General features: G+C 44.3%; 1 protein-coding gene across 1 annotated transcript in view; it reads left to right on the top strand.

Annotated features, from left to right (window-relative positions):
* MAMDC4 (MAM domain containing 4) overlaps nucleotides 1–22,775 on the top strand; it is a 607,580-nt gene that overhangs the window by 383,282 nt on the left and 201,523 nt on the right. The window contains exons 17-18 of the mRNA XM_086921169.1: nucleotides 14,404–14,544; nucleotides 16,073–16,213. Of these exons, the coding sequence (XP_086777295.1) occupies nucleotides 14,404–14,544; nucleotides 16,073–16,213 (282 nt within the window). The remainder of the gene's footprint in view (nucleotides 1–14,403; nucleotides 14,545–16,072; nucleotides 16,214–22,775) is intronic.

The following is a 22,775-nucleotide window of genomic DNA, read 5'->3' as shown; positions in this document are numbered from 1 at the left end:
GGGCCTTTGTCGTGCCACCTGACTTACCACTGGCTTGGCAAGTGACACAGGAGCGGCAAAACTCCTTGGTATCTTCGTTCATATGAGGCCAGTGAAAGTGCGAGACAAGCCTGTCCCACGTTTTCGTCTGGCCTAAGTGACCTGCTAAGGGAATCTCGTGGGCCAAGGTAAGTAGGAAACCACGCTGAGACAAGGGGACGACCAGCCTCCTGGTCATGCCAGGCTTGGGGTCTCTTGACTCAGTGTACAGGAGTCCATCTTCCCAGTATACCTTGTGGGTACCTGTGGCGTTCCCAGCAGCCTCAGCAGCAGCCTGCTGTCTGAGGGGTTCAAGAGAAGGGCAGTCTAACTGGTCCTTCCCCAGGTCTTCCCTTGAGGGTCCCCCTGAGCCCAAGAATTCAACTTGATCAAGTTCGAACTCTCTCGGCTCAGTTTCCCTCAATTCCTGTAGGTCAGCCTCCTCTGAGACTTGATCCTCGACCTGGGGAAAGGGGGAAGGCGCAGCCTTAACCCTACTGCTCTTTTTCTTGGGAGGTGTCTGGTCCGTTGTTCCAGGATCCAGCACCTGTTCAGTGGGGCATTTCCTGACCTGTGACCTAGTCACAGCGAACACATGTGCTGGCAAACCTAACATTTCCATGTGAGTCCGGTGCTCCACTTCTGACCATTGTGACGACTCCAAATCATTGCCCAACAAACAATCCACTGGGAGGTCTGGACTAACTACAACCTTCTTTTGGCCAGTTACCCCTCCCCAGGAGAAAGCTACAATTGCCATACTGTGATTGGTAGTGACATTGCTTGCATTGGTCACCAGGAATTCTGTACCTGGCATGATCTGTCCAGGGTCCACAAAGTTAGGCGTCACCATGGTGACGCTGGCACAAGTGTCCCTATAGGCCTGAGCCATCTTTCCGTTTATAAAAGGCGTCTGTCTGTATTTGCCCAACGTATTGGGGCTTACGTCAGGGGACACGTCCACGTCCCCTGTACTGACAAGGACAGCCTGAGTGAGTGTGCCAACTAAGTTGTCACGCCCCTCAGAACCCAGGGTTAACCCTACTAAACCCTTGGGAGGCGCACTACCACTGCTGACTGTACTAGGGGGCACAGGTGCCTTAGGGGCTGCAGTGGCAGGAGTCTGCCCTCCTCCTTTCTTGGTGCACTCACTAAACCAGTGAGATTTACTTTTACAGTACTGGCACCATCGTTTGGATTGGCCTTCTTTCTTCTTTTGGGGAGCCTGACCCCCACCCTCTTTGGGTTGTTGGGGACCTGTCGAAGACTTCTGGTCATTTTGTTCCCCCTTAGAATCTTTACCCTTCTGGTCTGCTTTCTTCTGACCACCTTGATTCTGGCCCTGGTTCTGTTTAACTCTCGTACGAACCCATTTGTCTGCCTTCTGCCCCAATTCTTGAGGAGAGGTCAGATCCGAGTCGACAAGATGCTGATGCAACAACTGGTTCTGACAATTGTTTAAAATTTGCTCTCTCATCATCAAATTATACAATCCTTTGTAATCAGTAACCTTACTGCCCAGCAACCAGCCCTCAAAAGCCTTAGTGGCACAATCGACAAAATCAGACCAATCTTGAGACTGCGTTTTCTGGGTATCCCTGAACAGCACCCTGTACTGCTCAGTGGTTAGGCCGAACCCTTCAACGAGTGTGTTCTTCAAGACTTGGTAATTGTTAGCGTCCTCTACCCTTGTGGTGAGAAGCTTGTCTCTTCCTTTGCCTTCAAAGGAGAGCCACAAGATAGCTGCCCACTGACTCTGGGGAACACCTTGCACAGTGCAGGCCCTCTCCAAAGCAGTAATCCATTTGTGGATGTCGTCCCCTTGTTTAAAGGGGGGCACTATCTTCCCAAGGTGTTTCGTATCGAAACTCTTTTCCCTATTACTAGGTACATTGCTGCCACCAGTGGGGACTGCCCCACTTAACTGTTGCTCTCTAGCAAAAGCAAGCTTTTCTTTGGCCAGGGCAAGTTCTTCCCTTTCGATCCGCAGATTAGCTGCCCTTTCCTTCGCTTCGTACACTCTCCTCTGAGGGGGACGTCATCCCTCTTTGAGAAGAGTTGTGAGAGCCGTTGGTATGAAGGGATCTGCCAGAGCCTCTTGACAGAGATCTGGCTCGTCCATTCCCCATGTTAAGCGGAACCGACAGTAGCGCCGGGGTTCCCCCAGTACCACTATCGTGTCTGCTCAAGTTGGACCGTGTTAGTCTGACGACTTCTACCTGTCCCTTATCTGCCTCGTCCCCAGAGAGATCCTCATCCTCATCCTCCTCCACATCCTCGTTCTCGGTTGCGAGGTGAATGAGGTCAGGATCGTCCCGGGTTCCCTCGAGGGGAGGCATGCCTCCTTCTGGATTAGAAGGGCTAAGAAGCTTCTCAGCCTTTCTGGCATCATAAGTCTCTAGGAGACCAATCAGAAAGGAGGTGGTGGGGTTAGCCCCTTGCTTAATTTTCCTAGAGGTACATACTTGTCGTAACTCATGGAAGTTAAGCGCAGTATATCTTGACGGGATGACCTGTGGAGGGTCAACTGACACCAGGGGAGACTCAGTGTTTCCTCCTGTGACCGACATACTGCTTCTAGTGTGGTGTAAGTGATGCACCTACCTACACTATGTGTTTACCTACTTTTCCCTTGCTAAGAGTTGTAGCCAAGGTGTGCTAAGCCTTGAGGAGCTACAACAGCTGGTTCAGTAGAACTCAGAGTATTCTAAGCTTTAGTTATATGTACTAATAGTACTTGTGTGATCTTTCAACAAGATATTCTTAGGATACGTGTGGTAAAACAACAGCAAGCTCAAATCCCAACCGCTGCTCACCAATGTGAGAAGTTGGCCCGATATGCAACGTTCGCTATTCTAGCGACCGCTATGTATCGTTCCAACGACCCTTATGGTGTTTGGTTGTAAGTCAACCTATAGACCAGCTATCCTAGTAGCGTGGATACGAGCAGTCTAAGGCTAAAGACTCGAGAGGGCGCGTTAAGCCAGCTGTTTACCACACATGTACCCCTTGAACACCCAGTGAAAGGACACCACACAAGTGTTATGAAAATAAACAGTATATTTATTAAGAATCACAACAGCCCTGTACTCTTTATGAGGACAGGGTACTAAGCACAAACCAAATCTCTTCAGTAAATACTTCAAGTGCACAGTTTAAAAACAAGTGTCCGGGGACACGGAAAGGTTAAGGCAAGTCGGAAGCGAGGGACACGGGACCCTAGAGTAAGGAGGCTATGCAGGCACTGAAATGCCGAGTTACCTAGCCACGAGGGCTGCGGCTGCAAGTCTTACAGGCGTCGGGGTCTTCGCTGACGAGCCAGGAGCCGGAAGAAAAGGAGTTGCTGGCCGGCGACCAGTGATGAATAGTTCGTAGAGATCCAAGCCTGGATCGGAGATTGATGAAACCTGAAAGCAGAGGGGACCAAGTTCGTACTACTAGCCAGTAGTCAGAGGGTACCAGGAAGGCACCGGTTGGCCGTCACCTCGACCAGGTGAGTGGGCGACGCTAGGCTCTGCAGTCTCACGGACCAGGAGGCGTTGTCGGCGACCACGGTGGAGGTGCGAGCTGTCCCACGACGGATGTCGCTGTCGGCGTCTTGAGTGGACCAGGAGGGTCCGGAGTGCTTCTCGAGAAGATGGAAGCAAGGGCCAGTCTGGAGCAACCAGACCGGCAGGGTTGATTTTCGGATGTCGTCACAGAAGGACACAAGCCAGCGGCTAGTGACCAGACAACGTGCTGAGCAGCGAGCAGAAGGGCCCCACGCAGATCGTGGAGATGCTGGGAGACTGCACTTCGGTGCTGGAGCGGCTCAGGGTCGGGGCTTCTCGGACCCCAGAGCACTCACCAGAGAGTTACCTCGATGGTCGTGCTGGTTTTTAAGAGCGTGCAGGTTCTGATGATGGCCGGTCCCTCGAGGTCTCGTCGCACCCACAGATCACAGCTGAGCTGATGACGTGGGTAGAGGTCAGAGGTGCCAGGGAAGCCGGTTCTCGTCGAGCTGGGCCGTCGGATTCCTTGAGGAAGGACTTACAGCAAACCGCAGAGTTCTTAGATGGTGCCCGCTGATGCAGGGTGACTACTCCTTAGCCACAAGGGAGAAATCTTGAGAAGAGTCTTGAAGTCCTTTCGTAGAAAGTATTCTTGATTCAAAGATGATCTAATTTGGAAGGGTCCCCGCTCCGGCCTTTATCCTAAAGAAAGGGGTGGGTACATGACTAGGTCCTGCCCTAAGGGTGGGACCAGGAAGGGGGGTAGTTACGCCCCTCTCCCCTCCCGGACTTTCCCCAGGCCAGGGCTGTCGCCCCTGGAACTGGTTCTAACCGGCAGATGCGTAGTGAGCACCGGGGTGCCACTCCGCAGTCACCTTCTCGAAAAAGCCCTACCTACCCAGAATACACAAACCCTGTCTGGGACGGTGCGAACACCGCCCTCGACAGGAAACCCTTTGTCCAAGTGCTCCTCGCTGGAAGGACTCCCAGCAGCAGGAGGTCAGACTTGTGTCTGTGGTGGCAGCATCCATTTTGTGGAGCTGAGGCTTTCGTTAACTTTAACCGGGGTTCACAGTTACGTACATGTCGTCCCTCTAGAAGGGTGGAATGCTAACCTCATCGCCAGAATTGGTGAGAGGGCAGCACCCCGATTCGTATGACACCTTACTCGACATGTCTTGATAACGCGACACCGAAGTTACCGATGTGGTACGCGTTATCATGGAACAGCCATTGGGTCTTTTCTCCGCAAGCTGCAACCGGCTCGGCTCGGGCCAGAACACAGTTCACACGAGCCCATGCACTCTGCCTTCAGGACTGTCAAGGCCTGCCATAGGAGTGACTGATAGGAACTCGGGTGTCCATTGTATGGTTAGATATAGAGCTACTATACCTAAAGCAAAGGGTGATTACACGACTTCGCCCCAGCTGTCATGCAGCCAGTTGTGTCAAATTTAGGAGGCCAGCCAGGGGTGGCATAATACATGCTGCAGCCCCTGGCGGCCCTGGGTACACCTATGCCCTGCGTTACGGGGTCTGATAAGGTGGCCCAGTACCAATTGGTAAATGCACCTAGGGTACATCTCGTAATTTAGAAAGAGAACAGCCAGGCTGTGGGTCTGATTGGCAGGCCCACAGCCAGAGAAAGTCGTAAACCAGTGAAACAAAAGCAAAAAATCTGGGTGATCATAGGATTGCAGACCCTACTCTCCTACAGAGGCAAGAGAGCGTAGCATTGTATTAAAAGCCTGCCAGTGGTCATACTGTTTGCAGTTCAGGCGGGGTAAGTTTTAAATTTTAAATACTAAGTGCAAGTTTACCTTAGCTTCAGTTTCTGAGGATCTCAATCAAATCAATAATCCTTCGTGCGTTAAGGTGAAGCGGGTTATGGCAGAGTAGCACTTAATCCCATGTCTATGCCTGCAGCCTGTCAAACAAAGGCGGAAGACTCGTCAGTTAACTCACCAAAAGCATTCTGGACAGTACTGTAGTCCCTGATGCAAAATCCTTAATTGAAAAAATTGAAAAGGAAATTCTGGCTTTTCGGGATACCACAATTAATAACAAAACCTCACAGTACGAGAAAGACGCCAAATCCTTCAGTTTGGAAAAAGCATACCCCTTCTTGAAGGACGACTATTATACTCAGGCTGACTCGCGCGGCGCACTCTATAAATTTCAGGGTCGGTCACGGAATCGTTTTAAGACCTTTTCAGAAACATCCTCCTCATCTGACTCCTCTGGGTCTGATCCGAAGGGCAATTCCAATAAAAAACAGGTGTCTTTTTTAGACAAAAATCAACAGGGCAAGACAAGATACAAAGTGCCGTGGGAAATGCGTACGCGCAGGAACCACTATCAATCATAGCGGCTCCAAACAATATTGTCAATTTATCTACTAAAGAACTCACTCAGGACGAGGAAACTGTGCTTAATTTGGGGCTCAAATTTGTTCCTAGCCAACAGACTGATTATACTAAACTGAAGATGGAGATGATTGCCTTTTGCCGCAAAATACGCCTTCGGGCATTTTTTGCCAACCAGCCACCCACTGCAAATACTGAAACGACTGGGTTGAGAAACAAGTCAAATTTCATCCCAAACCAAAACATTCCCAAGCAAGTTCTTGCATATGAGCAAGTATTATTGTCCTCCATCAACAAATTTGAGAAACAAAAAAAGTATGTCCCTTCCAATGTGAGTAAAGGACAAAGACAAGCACTTAGGAATTTACAAGAAGATCATTCCGTCCTGATAAAACCAGCTGACAAAGGCGGGCCGTGGTATTGTGGCCCAAAGACAAATACCTAATGGAAGGCCAACTGCAGGTTGATAATACAACATGGTATAGGAAACTGCAGGGAGACCCTGTTAAAGAAATTCAAGGATTGATAATGCAACTTATCCAGGATGGCAAAGACAGTGGGTTCGTAGGAGTAAAGGAAAGTGAATTTCTTGTGAAGAAGTTCCCTCGAACCCCTGTCTTGTACCTCCTCCCGAAGATCCATAAAAACTTGACTGACCCCCCGGGACGACCGATCGTCTCGGGCTGTGACTCGTGTTTGGAGCCTATCTCCAAATACATTGATTTTTTCCTAAAACCCTTTGTCAGTGGGGTGAGGTCCTATCTAAAGGACACTACGGATTTTCTAGCTAAAGTTGAGGGCACGGAATTCGATTCCGAATCTGAAATTATGGTCACAATGGACGTGACGTCCTTATATACACAGATCCCTCAAGACGAAGCGCTTGAGGTGATAGAGATGTATTTGGACACCAGAGAACGACCCCATAGAGTACCGACTCAATTCATTGTAAAACTGGCTGAATTGACATTGAAAAAGAATTATTTCCGATTCAATGACCAATTCTACATGCAAATCAAAGGGACAGCCATGGGCTGTCCTTATGCGCCGGAGGTAGCCATTTTGTACATGGCGCAATATGAACAAATGTTCATTGAAAACAACAATCCCTTCCAGAAACACATTAAGCAGTGGCTACGGTACATCGACGACGTGTGGCTCCTGTGGCAGGGGAGCCACGCCGAGTTGATGTCCTTCCACCATTGGCTTAATAATAAACACCAGGATATTAAATTTTCCCTTGAACAGAGCAAAACTGTGATGACGTTTTTGGACGTCCAAATCACCTGTCCAGAGGGGCGCCTTAAATCCTCACTCTATCGCAAAAAAACAGACAAAAACACCATCCTCCATCATCGGAGTGCCCACCCGCGCAATTTGAAAAGTAACCTACCATACGGACAACTACTCCGCATACGGAGAAATTGTTCAAGTCTGGAGGACTTTGACCATCACGCTGAAAAGTTCTGTGATGAAATGATTACTCGTGGGTACCCCAAAAAGATGCTCAAACACTCATATAAAAGGGCTCGGTATACACCAAGAGAATGCTTACTGCAGAATAAAACAAAAAATGATCTAGAACAGATGGTCTGTGTCACAACTTTTGGGCCTGACACACATCGGGTCAGACAAATGGTCCTAAAGAACTGGCACCTGTTGGAAGAACTGGAGTGTCCCTTCCCTAGGCCGATTTTTGCCTATAGAAAAAACAGAAGTATCGGCCAACACTTGGTACGTGCCGACATTGCCACATCTAAACCCAAGCAAGACCTTTTATCCAAATGGGGCCTCAAACCAGTTGAGGGGCACCATAAATGTGGTAACTGTGTGTCCTGTGGGTCCTGCCTAGAAGGTTCTGAATTTCAACACAAGCAGGTAAAATGGACCAATAAAGGGTTCTCCAACTGTAGGACCAAAAATGTTGTGTACGCCATCACCTGCGGTTGCCCCAAATTGTACATAGGGAAGACTAACCAGCAAGTGAACACCAGGATAACACAGCATCGATCTCGTATCAAAAATAAAGTGCTCAGTGCCCCAATGGTCCAACACTTTATTGACAAATCACACACAGAAACTGATTTCTCTTGGACAGTGTTGTATACAATGCCCACTAAAAAAGGTCTTGTCGATATCGAGGAAACCCTCCTGCGCAAGGAGGCGTATTTAATTATGCGATTTAACAGTGCCCAAACTGGATTAAACACTATGTCTGAAGTATCGAGGCTTTAATCCTGTTTACCCTTTTTTTAAACTACATGTCCCAGAATTCTATGCGCTAAATAAAGGTTTATAACTCCGCCCCAAACATGGCAGTACTGATTCGGAATCGAACCTGAAAGACTGACAACGGAGCGCCTACTGAGCTGGTGAGTGCTCCGCACAATACTCAATGGTTAGCTTTATATGCGCAAACGGAGACGTTAACTGACGAGTCTTCCGCCTTTGTTTGACAGGCTGCAGGCATAGACATGGGATTAAGTGCTACTCTGCCATAACCCGCTTCACTTTAACGCACGAAGGATTATTGATTTGATTGAGATCCTCAGAAACTGAAGCTAAGGTAAACTTGCACTTAGTATTTAAAATTTAAAACTTACCCCGCCTGAACTGCAAACAGTATGACCACTGGCAGGCTTTTAATACAATGCTACGCTCTCTTGCCTCCACCAGAACGAACAGCACGCCCATTTACCTGAGACCACTGACAAAACGCTGAGTCTCCAGGTAGGCGGCTTCAAATCCAAAAAATCTTTGGTTTTTGTAAATATCTTTTGCGCACCCTGAATGTGTGAGTTGGTGTAATAGCCTAATGCGGCTACTTTGGTTCGCACTCCACAGGTCCAAAGAAGGAATGACGGGACAGTTGAAATAAGAAAGGGGCAGGGAGTAATCCTGGTACTGTCCTAGGTATGAATACGATGATTTCTTTCTTGATGTTTCGCGGGTCCGCCCGCGTGTGTATTTAATGAACATGTAATGCCTGACGGCATTTTAAGCTCTATGTTATCTTACAGATAACAAGGTCCCGCTACAAGTTTTGGTGCATACAGATCCCCGAGATCAGGCCTCCGGAGCCACTTTCAGGTATTAAAAGGGCCTAGAGGGGCAGTGGGGGCAGTCACCCGGGTACTGAACACAATGGTGACATGTCGCTCTCTCTTTTGTTTTTGTTTTTAACACACACTTTTAGATCCAGATTGAATGAGCCCTGATGAGAGTCCGTTAACTTGTCTTACGGTCTCGAAACGCGTCGGCATCATTGGAGGAATGCACAGAGAATACATAATTGTTTTCTTGGTTTCACTGGCTATTTGATTAATTTGTCTGCATTCTTCCATTGTTTTCCCAGAACGTGTCTCCTTCATTGAGTACATATTGTTTTTGGATGAGCAAATGTTCCGATCAATCTAATGAATATTGTTAAATGATCATTCACTATGAAATGAATGTTGCTAAATGATCATTCACTATGAAATATGTATTACACTAGTTGTGTGTTCCCCCTTGCTTGAAACTTTTTTCGTGAATTTTGTGATATATATTCTTTTTTGTCTAGTATTGGTTATATGTTGAGTGTCTTCCTCGGACAACTCGTTTAAGCTTATATGTTGAACTTCTAAAGCAACAGGTAAAAATAAATATACCAAACAAATCGGTAATTCATTTTTTGATTTGTTTGCTCGCAGTAAAGAGCACTGAAAATTGGTGGGGGTGGCACTTGTTTTTCTAAAAAAAAAAAAAAAAAGACTTTAAATTGAAGGCAGGAGTTGACACAATGAATGCTTTTTTGTCACAGTTGTCAAAATCTGAGGACATAGTACAATTGTCTCTGTCTTAAATAAATCGATAATGAATTTAATATTGTCTGTAGAGCTAAAGGGCCACAGGTACCAAGTTGTGAACTCTGCTGGTCGCAGTGTACATCATAGGCAGTAGTTGACACTGACATCAAGGAATGCTTTTTTTGTCACATACTTTAACAAAATCTGTGGACAATGTTGTCTTTAGTGCTACAGCACCACTGGTACCGAGTTGTAAGCTCTGTTGATCGCAGTGTATATTTGTAGTCAGTAGTCAGTACAGACATTGAGGAACGTTTTTTTGTAGCATCCTTTTAACAAAATTGTCTCTGCCTTACATAAATAATTCAAGTTGTGAACCCTGCTGTTCGGAATGTACATTTTAAGTTGCACTGCATTATCTGTAATGTACTCCATACATTGACTGTTGCATACAGGACTCATGAACTGGTATCAAGTGGTGAACTCTGTTCATCATAGTGTACATTTGAAGGCAGTACTCAGTACAGTCATTGAGGAATGTTTTTTGTCGCATCATTTAACAAAATTGTCTCTCTGCCTTACATAAATGAAGGCTAACTTGAATGCTGTCCGTAGTGTAGATGGAAAGGTGAATTGAAGTTGTGAACCCTGCTGTCCGCAGTGTAAATTGAAGGCAGTTGTTGACACAGACATGGACAAATGCTTTCTGTCACTTATTTAAACAAAATCTGAAGACATATTGTAGAATTGTCTCTGCATTAAATAAATGAATACTGAATTTCCTACTGTTCATACTTTAACAAAATCTGAGGACATAGTACAATGCTTTAAATAAATTGAGACTAAATTCAATGTTTTCTGTAGTGCTGATGCGCAACTGATAACAAGTTGATAATTATACTAACTGCTGTGTAGATTGAAAGCAGTACTCAGCAAAGATACCGATGACAAATTTAAATCCAAAGTTGAATTCAAGTTGTAAACCTTGCTGTCCGCAGTGTAGATCAAAGACACTAGTCGATGCAGACATAAGTCTGTGGTGCTGTGCCGCTGAGTTCGCAATGGGCCTGTATCGAGGAGGCACGTGGTCATGGTGGCAGCCATGTGTCAGGGTGCGGACCTTCGCTGCGGCGCAGTCTCTTCTCTTTGCAGAAGTGAACCACGCCCAAGGCGTAGCCTAATTATTTATAGTCTTACGTTGACATTGTTTACGTAGGACTAGCCCACTCTGCTTCTGTTTCAAAGAGGAGGGGGGGTGGGTGAACACAGCTATATCACCGAAATTTTCCTCAGTGTCTGAGATAATATGGTTGCGTCCACTATTCAGTACACTACATGTATCAATAGTATATCTACACACTGAAAAGTTTTTGGTTTCTATAGTGAATCGTGTATAACATTTCACCGGTAGTCATAGCGTTGTGTACATTATTGTTGATATGATCTAAAGGGTTTTTAGTCAGGAAAGGGAGAATAAGGGCGCACTGCTAAATATTGTCACACTTTGTCTGAGAATCTTAGTCAAAATGAGGTGCAAAAGGGTGAGGGGATAAGCCCTATAACCCCCCAATATAGTGTCAGCCTAGGCTAATACACCAGAAAAGTTCAACAAGATACCCTTGCACACAACAAAATCATATAATAAATTATGTCAGTGTAGACATTTGTACATTAGAAATAAAGCCTGTTGATTGACAATATAAATTCTTTTCATTAAATAAATCATCAGCAATATAGTGTTTTAATGCTCTCAAGAAAAAATCCAGCCGACCCATGTTTCGTCGGATGTGGGACAATCTTCCCGCGACTCCTCAGGGCTGGGGAGATACAAGGGACAGTAGTGGAATACATAGCAATGTACATCAAAATACAGTTCATTGTAACATGCCTCCAACAGGGAAACTGTACCATAAGGAAAAAGAGCACCACAAAACGCGTGAAAAAACTTGATATGAGGGGAAGATATTGTGTGCCCGTGGTGTGTTCAGAAGTGTATCTGTGACAGACGGCAGAATTTGTCTAAGACGGCGACTACACTGACACAATTTATTATATGATTTTGTTGTTTACAAGGGTATCTTGTTGTACATTATTATTGATGTTCGAGTTCTTTCCCTTATACATACTTCGTTGCTACATCTTTGTACATTGAGCTAGTGTGCTGTTGAGGGGATATATTATTTTGGAAAGGTCCGTTGTCTTGTTTTGTGCTGCCTCTAAGGTAGTAGGGGGGAGGGGTCCGGGAGGGTGGTTGTCGTGGTGATGGCCCTGGGTATTGTGATTTTGTTGGGTATTGGAAGTGTATCATTAGAATTTGGATCACATATTGCTCTTTAAATATGGGTGTGAGTTGGATGTAATTCACGCAGTACATAGTCAACGTTATTACATTAGTTAAATGTTGTTGTTAATTTGTTAGTGGTAAATGGAACTATTGCCTGTTTTTTTAGGTAGCATTGCAGATTTGGTTTCTTGTTGAAGATATGGGGAAGTGGTCAACATTATAATTAGGATTTGTCATTTAAAAAACCTTTGAAATTCACTGAAAAAACCATAGGTTTCAGGCAGGTTATAGTTAGGAATTATCATTTAAAAGATCTTAGAAATTCACTGAAAAAACCATAGGTTTCAGGGGTGTTATAGTTAGCTGGACATTTCACTCATACAAAACCATTGAAATTCCTCAGTTATAGTTAGTTGTACTAACTGTAACTTGCGCACCCGCAATCCACTGCTGATGATGTCGCATATTACATCATTCATGACATGGTCAGTGATATCACTGATGACATCACTGATGAGATCTCAAATGACATCACTGATGACATCATCCACGGGAAAGTGGTTTGGTTCATTATTTAAATATGTATTATATGAGGCCACCCTGAAGTGTCGGGGGCTCCTTGTTTTCAATCGGGAGCATGACCCACTACAGTCACCCAGCCTACTGTGGAAACGCCACAGCAGTGAAAAGAGATGCCTGTGTGGAAGGGAGTCGGAAAGGGTGACACCCCGTTTTCGACCATTGAGAAAAATAAGCATTCATGGAAGCTAACGTTTAACATGAGCACTTGCAGGACATGAAAAGCACATGGCAACGTGATTAATAACTTCACTACAACAATGCAGGTACAGATAAAGCATTGCCAGAAAAGAATCTATCGAGATTCCATGTATGCTCGAATGAGGCAGTGTTTAAGCAATTCTGGGAGCTGTAGTGCCCTCAATTCCATCCATAATTCGGTGCACTAAGATAACTGTTGTTGCCCAATGCAGGCTCGGAATGGGCCCCAGCAGGTGAACCAATCCTAAATACTGCAAATCTGCTCCACATTAAGGTAGGTGTATCCAGTCCTTGTGGCCCCCTTGTTATCCTGGGGTAACATATATAGATTTGTGTGATCAAGACACTTGGGAGTGTCGAAACGAGTAGCGGTATACAGGAATAAAGCATGGTGATTCTGCAAACTTACTTCTGAGCGTGCATCATTACTACTTTGAACATGTATGTATATATATATATATATATATATATATATATATATATATATATATATATATATATATATATATATATATATATATATATACATATATATATATATATATATATATGTAAATATATATATATATATATATGTACCTAAACTAACATTTAAAACCCTACCATACCACCCTAAAAAATGCCCACCCTAAACCCTCAAAAAAACATTTCTTACATAGATACATAAACGCTAAATATTTGCTAATACTTACATTTAAAAAGCATATGCCTTTACCATTCATGCCTTTACAATGAAATTAATTGGAAATGCATGTGTGGTAAAGGCATATGCGTTGTAAAATCCTGCATGGTAATGGTATGCATGGTAACAGTACCTACGTTGTAATGGCTGTCTTCCGCCTGAAAGAAATCGGATGAAGATGCGATGTGCTCTGTCATAAACCGATATTCAGTCTGCCGTATTACAATTGCATTATATCCAATGACACTAGCAATACGGTAGGCGAGATGTCTGTCATGTTGATGATGGAGTATCCCACTCGCTGAATTCTAAATCAGGCCCTTGATCTGCTACAATGAAATGTCAGACCCATATAATATGCCTGTGCCAATTTCCCTTTGTCCAAGTGATGCTTGGGCTCCCTAACTGACGGCTCTATGATGTATTTGGTTAAGATCTAAAGAGGCAGCAACTGTTCAGCTCGATGTCCTGAATGAACCTGGAAAATATTGACATTAAAGCTAGATTTTAGGACACTTTGATTGAGATGCCAGTAGGGAGCTACATAGTATTTTTGTTGGGGTAGTTAGGTTTGGAAATTTGATTTTACACAATGCAAAGGTGTATGCTAAACCATCCACAAGATTAACGCAAAGTTATTCAGCTAGATGGTATATGTTATTTTTGTATATATGTTAATGGCTGACAATGTTTCTGATTCTTCATTTGAGTGAGTTTGTTATGTATGACAAAATAAAAAAAATGATTGAAAAAGATTTAATTCACATGAACATGTAATTAAGTGGAATGGTTGGATTTCACATTATTAATATCTCACATGCTAAGCATATATGACAAGTGAACATTAAAAAAGTTATGGTCGTTAACAGACGACATGACAATCTTAATCAACTGCACAGGACAGTAAATAAAGCAGTAGGTAATTAGTCACTAAAATTTATGTGACTGCATATGTTTTGCCATTTATGAGCTTTTTTCCTGTTTTTATCCCTAGTGGAAATTTCTTGCAACTTTGAGACTGGCTTGTGTGGCTGGTACCAGGACCAAAGAGATGACTTTGAATGGGCACTTGGAGATGCGAGCAAAGATCCTGTCTCCAACAACAAGCCTAATTTTGACCATACTACTGGAAAAGGTATGTATAGTTCACAGACTATGGCACTGTGTTCCAGATTTCTGTGTTTACTAATGACGAAGGAATGCCATGGATACATGTGCTTAGAGAGTACTCAATGTTCACATCACATTTTGGAACTCTGATTGCCGTTCATGTTCAGTATACGTTGACTTCTCTCCAGTTCTTGAGCTCCAGGCCTTTAAACAACTGAGAGCCTCTGGCTTGGAACACCACAATTGCTATGGGGAGGAAAGTGTTCTGCAGTTATTGGCGCCTTCTTAAAACTGCAGTGAAAGAAGGTGCCATGCGTCCAATCAATTATCTTCTGATATAGTGTGGGAGTTGCTGCACAACAGGGTGTCAAGTGCCAGAAGAGATTATGTTCTTACATTTCCTGTACTACATGTGGTATGGGCTTGAATCCTCATCTCAAGACACATAAGCAACAGTGGAGTGCCATAGTGGCTTCCGCACAATGCTGCCTGCCATACAGCGATTTGGAATGAAATATCCCAGAAATGACTTCATTGCATGGCTCCTCCTCTGATGCCTGTTGTCATTTTTCTGGGGGTCCTTCTGCTGAGAATGACAGAAAGGTTCTGTGTCCATGGGCATTAAACTCCTGATCTTCCTCAGTGAGATCACTGTGTAGCATCATCTTCAGCCAGGATGGTCTTCACTTGGCAAACACTATCTGTGTTAGTATTTATTCTACCTGTTCTTCCCAGGCAATAAAAAACACAATATCCTTACTGTTGAAGTAACAACAAAGGGATGCATTCGACTAGTACATGGCATTTAATGAAATATTTTGCTGCTGAAAAATACCATATTGAGAGAAAAGGAAAATGAAGATACACTTTTGGTACAATGTGAGGAGAGACACATTATAAGCTACCATGAGCTCTCAATTCATGTAACAAAAGCATAAAGGGAAATTCATTCTCATTGCTGATTGGCTAGCATCTCTGTAGAGCCTGCCAACTATGACTATGTTATTTCAACATAAAGTATGACTGGCCAGTGGAAACCAGAACAAGACAGCCATTGGACAGCCACCATGCAGTTCAGTTTGCATAACCAGTCTATATAACTCTGTCAGTGTGTTGGTTCTTAGTGTTTGACATTTGTGCTTTCATTTGTTTGCTAAGCCAGATAGTTAGTCTTGGTTATGACATCCCGCTCTTGGCCTCGGTTGGCTTGAAAATGTTGTCTTGGTGGAAAAGGATTGTCTGTCCTTCCGACAGCAGATTGAACCATCCAGTCATGCAAATAATTATAATGAATACTTCCTGTTATGCAGATATGGGTGCTTAGTGCCAAGTGCTTTAGTACTGTTTGTGTGTAATGTGGGAATGTAACTTGGTTTCACCAGGCTGCATTATCCTTTCCATCCTATTGAACAAGGCAGTAGCCACGTAGGGCTGCTGTGTCTTTGAGATGAGCGCACACTACTATTAGCCTTCATGTTTCAGTGTTAACCTGTGATGTTGTTTCAAATACTTGCAAGTCTGTTGGTCATAAACAGCCTTTTCTTGGTTTTTAGGTAAATTCCTCTATGCAGACACCTCCTCTGGTTTGCATCGTGGCACCAGAACCCGCCTTCACACATACCCGCAGAAGCCCGTTTCTGGAGTCCAGAAGCAGTGCCTCTCGTTTTGGTATCATATGTATGGACCTCACATTGGTAAGTTTTATTCCATGGTGGCTGAGGTCTAGCCATTCGGGATTGAAGGGAAATGTGTTGCCCCTCATTCAAAATATTGTTTCAGGCCTGATTTGGAGATGGTAGTAATAGAAAATCCTCTGCTTTGTGAAGATAATGTAAGATTCTTCAGAGAATCCCATTATAGCCCATTTACATTACTGTATCAGACACATGATTAAACCAGACAAGTAGGTATCAATTTCACCGTTTCATCATCGTGGAAAGGCTCAATACTCTTCCCCATTCACAAAAAAGGGGACCGCACAAGACCCAAATATTATCTGCTTGTGGCTCTTTTAGATATAGAAGCAAAAGCATATGCCAAAGTTTTGCTGAAGAAACTAGAAACCTGGGTAAAAGATCACAATATTCTTCCAAACTGGTTTCAGGCCCCAAAGCTCCACCATAGACAACTTCCTAGCACTAGGACACTTGTCTCTTCGCGCAATCCAGCCCTCACAACCACCTTTGTTTTGTTGTTTCGTGGATTACAGTGCAGCTTTTGACAGAGTTGACAGCGGAAAGCTATGGGGAAAACTTATCAACTGGGGCATTCCTCAAAAGCTGTATCCTTTGCAGCCTGAGAAGTCTCAATCGAAGACTACACAGCCCGACTGCGGTACCTATCTTGAAAGTCTTAAAAGCAAAAGTAGTGCCCTCCATCAACTACGGCCACTTAATCTTCCCTGGTGCCCTTACTCATGAGCCACCAAATCTCGGTATACAAGAAATTATTAGGCATCCCCAGACAGGCTAGGAGAGCAAGAGTAAGGCTGGAGCTGGGTCTTCCTCGTCTGGACATTACCTGCTTAGGGGACACTTTAAAATACTATATTAGTATCCTGCTAGCTCTAGCAACATCTTTGAAAGCGCAAATTAAAACGATCTTCGAAAAAAGTGGATCCCCATGGCAGGTGCAGTTGACAGCAGCCACAAAATTGTTATAAATTGATGTGCAAAACTTGGACAACTCAAACATTCCAGTAGCTGCATGGAAAAGAGCAGTGAACAGACAGGCCAAGAAAATATCTCATAAAAGAGATCTGGAAATCTTACACCATCAATACAATTTCTCATCACTGGACGCCTCCTACATAGAGGGAAAACCACAGCCTTATTTCGAGCAAGCACTGACAGCCCAAGCCCGAAGAAATATCACCTACATGAGACTTCTTGCATTGCCATTGTGGACTTTAATCAAGGTTGGTCCCGGCAAGACAATTTAGCCACATGTCGACTCTGTAACTACCATCAGGAATCCTGGCTCCATCTGCTGTGCTGTTGTCCTAAGTTAGCCAGCGAGAGGCACCAACTAGTTCTTCCTATCTGCAGAGCCCAGGGCCTTGTATGATGCAGAGAAGTCTCAGACTTGTGTTTCTCTTCTAATACAGCTCAAACTGTTGGCAGGCTGGGGAGATTTATAGAATCAATTCGAGCCGCATTGTTGCTGAAAATAGAGCCACAAAAAGAAACCAGTCATCTAGCAAACAAGAGAGTCTCGGACAATCCTCCCTTTTACGTCTAATGCATTTGCACTTGTACTTTATAACCAGATTGTGATATTAGTTTTAAGGTTTAATGCCCTACCAGGTTGCAATAACATGCGTGGGATTTTAACTTTCTTTCTTTTAATATTGATAGTATATTGTAATGATTTTAAGTAATTGAACAATAAAAGCTTAATCAAGTAGGTATCAATAAATTGTAATTTAATTTTCACTTCTGCATATTCGCCATCATTCACATGAGCTTCCTTGCTAGCAACAACTTTCCTTTGTGCGTCATCCTATGTCTGCCCTGTATGTCTCCCATGTGGACCAGATCTTTTCCCATTTCCCTGGGCATCCTCTTCTCTGGTATACATCTTTCTCCGCTAGCTGACACCAGTCTAGGTCCTCTCTCCAGTCTTTAATCCTTGGAGGTTCTGCACTTCCTCAATTCTTGGCAATATTCCTTTTGGCAACACCAGCTGCTAACATCAACCACTTCTTGGTGTGCCTGGGCCAGCTTATGTCTCCTGTGACCCTCCGTATGTACCTTCTGGCATCTATTGGTACATGTTGTCCCACTACCCTTGCCATGATACAAACTTTCCCTTTCCAGAACCGTTAAAATCTTGGGTATGCCCAGAGTATATGAAAGAATGTGCCCTTCTCCCCACACCCCATGATACAGTGATATGATTTGTTCCAGTCCAGCCTATAGTTGAGGGTTCTAGGGGTGTATGACCTATGGATGTTGCAGAGTTGGACTAATCTAAACCTTGACCTTATAGCGATCTCTCTAGGGCTTTGAACTGCTTCCCTCCAATCCTTCTCTTCTAGAAGCCCTACATCAGATTCCCACGCCTCCCTCAGAAAGGTCAAGGGATCCGGAGAATTATTCATGATTTTGCTGTAGGTGAGAGACACCACTTTTTCTGTCATCGGGTCTAGTAACAACCTACCCTCCAATGGAGAGTATTCCAGCCGCACATCTCATTCTTTTATGTGACTCTGCAAGGCATGTCTGAGTTGCAAGTAGCGATATCTTTACGATTCCTCCATTTGATATTCGCCTTGCATCTCTTCAAATTCAAGCATAGAGCCCTTTTTCCATAGTCTCCCAGTCCCTCTATGCCTATGAGGGTCCACTTAAGAAAGCCTTTCAATTCCCTCACTTCTTTCAGCGTATCAGTTTCCCAGAGCGGGGTCTGTTTAGTCACCCGTCCAGCCCACCCCAGTCTTTTCGTTGCTTCCCACCATGCTCGTCTCACTGTCTGGGTGTGTATTGGAAATGATTCCGCCACTCTCTTACAATAGAGGGCCGATAACCAGCCACGTGGCCCCATTACCCCTCTGTCAACCCGATATGCCGGTTCTGATACTGTGGAGAAGACCCAGTCATTAAAATTGATAATTTGTGACACTGGGTAATATCCCATAATATCTAGGACCGCCAACCCCCCTTCATAAACTCCTCATTGCAACTTTTTAAGCACAATGCACAGGGCTCGCCCTGTACCATTGTAGACTCTTAAGCTCACCGTCGACTGATGTAAAGACTGTATTGGGGACCCGATATGGGGTGTTTTGTAGCGCGTACAACAGGGGAGGGCGCGCCATCATTTAGAATAATACCGCTCTACCCATCAATAAGACCGGAAGCCGTCTCCAATGGACCACATCCTCTCATAGTCTCACACCTTGCGAGTTCAAGTTCAGGGCCATGAAATCCTTTTCGGACCTAGTGATATGTATTCCCAGACATTTAAAATCCTGCCTTCACTCCAATGCAGCACAAGCAGACTAAAGGGGCGGGAGGTCCATTGTCAGTGAGAACACAAGCGATTTCTCCCAATTTATTTGGTAACCAGAATAGCTGCCAAAGAGCTGAAACACATGTATAAGCCTGAGTATTGCCTGGCGCGGTCCACTAGTATATAACAGAACATCATCCACATAAAGGGAGATGCGTTCCTCCCAGTCTCCTCCGATGTTAATATCACAGACTATTGGATCGTTGCTTATCCACGTTGCAAAAATTGCAAAAATTAAAGGGAAGAGAGGGCACCCTAGACGTGTCCCTCTATGTAACTGAAAGGGTCTAGAGACTGTCCTGTTTACCCTTACCCTTGCTAGTGGATTTCACCTTGAAGAGGTATGTCCATTCAATACTGTCGAGTGCCATTCTGGCTTCTAAAGCCAGTACCTCAGTTGCCTCTTCTGGTCTCTGCGCAGTTTCATGAAGAACTCCGAACAATCTGCAGATATTTAGTCTAGTGCTTCGGAGTGGTATAAAGTCGTATTGGTCCGGGTGGATTATTGTTGATATTGTCAGCTGTATTCTGTTTGCTAATACCTTGGCCAGTACCTTTGCTTCACAATTAATTAATGATATCGGTCTGTAAGAACTGCATTGCTCCAGGGATTTCCCCTCTTTTGGTATTACCTCTATTGTCGCCAGTCAAAATTCTTCCGGCAATTCCCCTTCCTCTAGTGCCCTATGAAACGTATTGAGCATTGGTTGAGCAATCTTATCAGTTACACATTTAAACATTTCCACAGGTGGTCCATTCGGGCCGTCCACTTTACCTGACTGTAGGTCTCGTATGACTTTGGTAACTTCCTCTACTGTCAGTTCTTTTTCCATTTCATCCCTGTCTTCCGAGGAGAGTACCGTTAAGCGAACATCTCTCAAAAGTTCGGTACTATTCTTTGCTGTCCTTGTTTTTACCGATTGGTACAATGCCTCATAATGGGTGGTGAAAGCCGCCTCTATTTCCCCATTTATTTATTGCACCACTGGGCTTCTGTATTGCTTGAACCCAATTACAGGGTGTATCTCTTCTCTCTAACCACACTATTAGCTTATTAGCTTTATCCGCTACATCTTTGTGTGGCTATTGCATGAGATCTAGCCGCCCCCTCTTCTAGCTCTTTGAGTTCGGATTGTTTTAGCCTTAGTTTGTGCCTTAAGGTGGGGCTTAGTGTGTCCTCTCACCCTACTTGCTCTTATATGTCCATAATTTCAAGCTCCAGCTCCTCATATCTAGCGCGTCTCTCTCTTCTTTGACCAACCGCTTGTGCTTGGGCATACCCCCTTGCCACTACCTTATACACTTCCCACAACGTGCATTGAGAGTCAACTGTCTCTGTATTGTCTTCGAAATATTGTTCCGTTCTCTCCCTAAATTTATCAATAAAATCTTTGTCCTAGAACTGCCATGGCTATAGTCATGGTGGGAGGATGAATTCCTTGACCGGGCCCCTTATCACCACCTCTACCAGGTGAGTGATCCGATATTCCTCTGGCTCTGTGCCTCGCCTCCATACATAGACCAGCATGCAGGGTCTGTGTAAAAATATAGTCTCATCATGACCCACTGACGTGTGCGGCAGAGATATGCGCGTACTATTAGTGTTTGGATTATGTGATCTCCATAAATCCAGTAGCCCCATTGCTCCTGTGATTGTCTTCAATATGCCCGGGTGGTTACTTTGTCTGGTTGTGTACTCCTATCCATGTCTGGGGCCATTACTGCATTCATATCCCCACCCAATAGAAGAAGCCCTTGGGCATTTCAAGGAGTGTTTTACTTATATCAGGGAAGGTCTCCGAGTGCAGTTTGGGTGGTATATAGGCGGAGCATATATTAACAGTTCTTCCTTCCCATATCCTGGTCAAAGCTACATATCTGCCCTTTGGGTCACACCAGATATGGCCCGCCATGTGTGTTTTTGCTGAGGATAGTCACTTCCCTTGAGCAGGAGGTAAACCCTGCATGGGCTAGTAATGTGTAGCCAAACCTATTCAACACTATGTAATGATTGCCTTTTAGATGTGTTTCTTGTAGCAACACCAGATCCACTGAATGCCTGCGTAGGTATTGGAGGACTGTTTAATTTTGTGCCCAAGTCCATTGACATTCCAAGATAGGATTATCATCGTTTTAAATGATTGCGAAGCCATTCATTTCTATTCTTCAGTCAAAGCACACAGTGATTACTAAGTTAAAAATGGGCACAACACAATGCAAATATTAACAGCATGATGGAAGTCTGATTGTGTTTATTAATTAAAAAGCAAATTTACCACATTGTGACAGAATAAAAACTGACCTTCCGAACTCTATTATAGAAACAGTAAGAACAGTGAAAAATGTTTGTCACTCAGTGGTGGCTGGTGGATTTTAAATGTGGTGGGCAAAAATTGTGGACCTGTGAAAATGTGCGAGCAAGCATAACGATCTTGCCTTAACTGAAAAAGGGGAACAATGCTGGGGTGTATTCCCCACCCAAGAACATTTTGGGGAAAAACTGATTAGACTGGTGAATTTTACAACGCACTGTCAATCACGGAAATCTCTGCATTTCAGTGTAAAGCATACAGCAACAGCACAGTGCACAGTATTTCCCCTTGCCCTAACTCCACACAAATGCAAGTGTACACTGCCATAAGAACAATTAAGGTCTCAGTAAAAATAATTGTATTTGTGAACAACATGTTCCGCCAGCAGTCGCTTTTTACAGTACTATTGCCAGTTTCTGCCTTTTAGTTGCTGAAAAGAGACATAGGCCGGAAGCAGACAAGCAAGGATCACTCATACTAAGCAAACGTCTAGCGATAGAGGTGCCTTACTACTTACAATACCCATGCATTGCACTGTTGTCGTACTGTACTATTCATCCCAACCATTTTCCAGTGAGATCTTCAATGCAGGCTGTGATTGGCTATACAAGTGCCATGCTTTTCCATTTCTGCAGATCACACCTGGGCATTGTCTGCTGATGTGACCATTTTTCATTGAATCACCGAAGGAAAGGGACCTAGTGGCCACAGCAGCCACAGATGCAGCTTTACTGTATCTTTCTTCCACTGCCTATCCTCGCTCCTGCGACCTACCTCCCTCCCAGTATTTCTAATTTATTTTGTCTCTATTCATTATTCTGTCTGTTCCTCGTGCCTTCTATCCCTGCCCTGCTCCCTCCCCTCTCCACCACAGCTCTTTTCTGTCTATTCTGTAGTCCTTATCAGCTCTGTCTCCACTTTACCTATCCAC

Source organism: Lissotriton vulgaris, chromosome 5, assembly GCF_964263255.1.
Source record: "Lissotriton vulgaris chromosome 5, aLisVul1.2, whole genome shotgun sequence".
Lineage (NCBI taxonomy): Eukaryota > Metazoa > Chordata > Amphibia > Caudata > Salamandridae > Lissotriton > Lissotriton vulgaris.
This window is presented reverse-complemented; position numbering and strand designations above follow the sequence as displayed.